The sequence below is a fragment of the Anas acuta genome, chromosome 3, assembly GCF_963932015.1.
Source record: "Anas acuta chromosome 3, bAnaAcu1.1, whole genome shotgun sequence".
NCBI classification, from domain to species: domain Eukaryota; kingdom Metazoa; phylum Chordata; class Aves; order Anseriformes; family Anatidae; genus Anas; species Anas acuta.
This window is the reverse complement of record NC_088981.1, coordinates 31,555,025-31,558,319: the sequence shown is the minus strand read 5'-3', so window position 1 is coordinate 31,558,319 and position 3,295 is coordinate 31,555,025. Positions and strand designations below refer to the sequence as shown.

The 3,295-nt window shown below is 45.1% G+C and overlaps 1 protein-coding gene across 6 annotated transcripts in view; it reads left to right on the top strand.

Annotated features, from left to right (window-relative positions):
- The window catches only part of HEATR5B (HEAT repeat containing 5B), a 56,519-nt gene that overhangs the window by 255 nt on the left and 52,969 nt on the right, over positions 1 to 3,295 (top strand). For 2 of the 6 annotated variants that reach the window (XM_068676431.1, XM_068676430.1), the window contains exons 2-4: positions 532 to 704; positions 2,373 to 2,538; positions 3,055 to 3,266. In XM_068676431.1, coding sequence (XP_068532532.1) covers positions 2,413 to 2,538; positions 3,055 to 3,266 — 338 coding nt within the window. In that variant the 5' untranslated portion in view covers positions 532 to 704; positions 2,373 to 2,412. Of the gene's footprint in view, positions 1 to 528; positions 705 to 1,405; positions 2,018 to 2,372; positions 2,539 to 3,054; positions 3,267 to 3,295 lie in introns of those variants that run through there. The other 4 variants (XM_068676432.1, XM_068676434.1, XM_068676429.1 and 1 more) reach the window with 3 other exon arrangements.

The window sequence follows — 3,295 nt, the reverse complement described above, 5'->3', positions numbered from 1 at the left end:
GTGAGTCCCGGCTTGGGGCTGAGCGCTTCTCGGGAGGGTTTTCTGGCACGGCTGGGGGGTTAATGCCTGCCTTGCTGCGGTGTAGCGGAGCCCCGGGTGGGGGGGGGGTAACGGGGGCGCGGTGCCCCCTGTGCGGGTTGGAAGGTGGTGGGCAGGCTTATGGGGGCTCCCAAGCAAGGCTCTGGTGGTCGTAGGTGGCCTGGGGAGAGCCCAGCTGAGGGCTTCGAGGCCCTTCAGCCCCCTGAATGCCTTGTAATTTATCCTGCATCGGATCCTGTGTGCCTCGGTGGCACGGCTGAATGTGTGCCTGTGTGCAGGGTGGGGAGCCAGAGCTTGTGGTCCCTAAATCCAGCAGGCGGAGAGATAAGGGATTCGTGGATGAGGGATTCAGGACTCTAAAGGCCAGGGAGAAACCACAACTTTTGGCTGGGGAGGAAAGGGAGCAAGGAGCTGTTGGGTCAGACTTGCTCTCCGGAGAGCCTTAGTGCTGCCATCGCTCACTGTGCTTCTCTCTGCTCTCCTTTCGAGGAGTTTTGGGCAGCCAAAATACCTGTGTACCTGTGTACCTTAGTGATAGGGAAGACCTCTGAATTCTTCGTAACGTTGTAAAAAAATAATGATCCAGCAAAAGTGTTTGTGAGGTATCAGCGGGAGGGCACTTCTGTACGTGGCCATTCCACCTTTGCTGATCTGCCCCTGGTGATGTAAGTAACAAAAAAACACCACAAAATACGGTACTGAGGGTGCTGTGCCAGTTCCTAAAAATTCAGTGCTCACAGGTGAGTTTAGAACCCCATTACAGTTGTGATATTGGTGTGTCACCTTTCCCTACTGTCTAATGGGGAGCTGATTTATAAACAAGTAAAGTTATTTAATTTAATTAATTTCACTTTAAGAATTTGTTGGGTTTGACCTCAAACGAGGAAGCAGGGGAGAGCACAGTAAACACCCTGAGAGTACGGGCAGAGCGGTGCAGCTGTAGGAGGATAGCCGTGGGGAGGCACGGTGCTGCTTGTTTGATTTGCCTTTCCTGTTCTACCTGAGATCCAAGTTTTAGCATCGCTAAACTCAGGTTTTAGGTTTGGTGTGATGATTGTTGGTTTTTTGGTGTTTTTTTTTTTTTTTTCTTTGGGGGGGTAGTTTTGCAGAAGATGGTTGATGTAGTTGACTTCTGTTTGGTTTTTTAGATGTTTTTCCCCCCATCAGTTGTGCATTAAACAGCTCCGCTTGCTTAAATGTGGTTTGCTGAAGGAGACCGTCCTGCAGGGTGCTTGCTTATGCCAGTGGTGTGCTTTTGGTGGTGCTTCGCTGCTGCCCCCCAGTCAGTGAGCAGGGTCTCAGTGTTGGATGTGTGGTGCTTTGCCTCTAGGGGAGGCGCGCAGTCCTTTGGCTGCTGCCTGTGCTCCAGGCTGCTCTGTTTCAGAGGTGCGTTTGTCCACCCTGTAAAGCAAGGCCAGGGGGCTCTGGGAAGTCTTAGATCAGTGATCTCAAATGCTGTCACACTTCCTGCCTCTCCCAGATTTGTGAGGGATGGGAAATCCTATTTATCCTTTCCACCCCTTGCTCTTCTTCTTGCAGTTAAATATTTTGGGCCACCCTAGAATATCAGCTGCAAAACTGCATTAGGCCGCAGAGTTATGTCTGCTGTGCGATTTTACTGACTTGACATGTTGGTAGATGATCCTGTGATTTTTAGTGATACGTTTTAAACTGGCACAGATGAGTATTACTTCTAGAAAACATGTATTTCTGTGTTCCTTAACATGGTGCTGCTGTTCGCATATGTCGCTTCTGCAGCTCTGCTGTGCTCTGGAACTATGTTTGGTAGCGTGCAAGCCTCGTGCTGTGCTATTTCTGTGGAGCCCACACTTTGTGTCTCGGGACATGCATACATTCTTCAGAAAAAAGAATCGTTCGCTTGTTCCTGAAAGCAAAAGATGCTGATTCTGCATTAGTGCTCGTAAGGGGGTCGTCTCCTTCTTGCCTTGTCTGTTGAAGATGTTGAGGAGGTGTCCAGGTTCGTGTTTCAGCTTCAGGAATGGGGTCAAGAGTCTTGATTAGGGACAGTTCTTACTCTGTTTTGTGTGAGAGGAGGCAGTGAGATGACTCCTTTAGCTCTTTTCTGTTGCTTTTTTTTTTTTTCTTTAGGCAGTGACTTTGGTATATTTTTCCTGGCTCAGAATGTGCACCTTTTAGTTGTCTGTAGGTGCTCTTTTTGCTATTAGCAGCTCTGATCCATGAAGTACTGATGAATGTACTTGGTTGTAAAGCCAATGTCATCTGATGTATTTCATCTTCGTATTTTCATGTGATTTTTAAAGCTCTATACTGTTGTACTATACTTCATACTAATACTACAATTTTTCTTTCAGAGTCACTACAATCTATGATAAAAGCAGAATTTGACCAGTAATGGAGCTGGCTCATAGTTTGTTGCTGAATGAGGAAGCGCTAGCACAGATCACAGAAGCAAAGAGGCCTGTCTTTATCTTTGAGTGGTTAAGATTTTTGGATAAAGTTCTGGTAGCTGCTAACAAGGTAAGTGGTGTTTTTTTTTCCTTTTTCTAAAACATGTATTGATTTTAATATAGAGAAAGTGAATAGATAATATTCAGATTATAACTGTGATCCCAGATTCAGCCTCCGTTTTAGTTTGTTGCTTTTAAGTGTGACTCTTGCATAAACCGTTTAGTTTGGTTCCTTTTCTAAAGTGTAATAAAGTGTCATAAGGTGAAACTTTCCCTTCTGGTGTAGGGATTCTTGATGGTAAAGGGGATTAAAAGATGTTCTGTGCAGGTAATACTGTAATTTTAGTAAGTCATTTAATGACTTAAAGAACGTGAAAAATTATTTTACATTAAAATGTAAAAATTACTTAAAGTAACATCCAATTCTGATCATTTAGCATCTGTCTCTGCAGTTACTGGGTGTATCTAAAGCCTCTCTGAATTATGGGGAAGTGAGAGTGGTATAAGGTTTACTTCAGTCTCTTGTATTTTTGCTTAGTGTTGTTTGAAACAGGACTTACTGTGTTAATTTTTGGTCCGTTAACAGACAGATGTCAAGGAAAAGCAGAAGAAACTAGTAGAACAGCTAACAGGACTCATCAGCAGTTCCCCAGGGCCACCTACACGAAAACTGCTAGCAAAAAATCTGGCTGCTCTCTACAGCATTGGAGACACATTTACAGTTTTTCAGACACTTGACAAGTGTAATGACATCATCAAGAGCAAAGATGACACGGCAGCCTACCTGCCCACGAAACTGTACGTTCAGTATTACTGGGGAAAGGGGA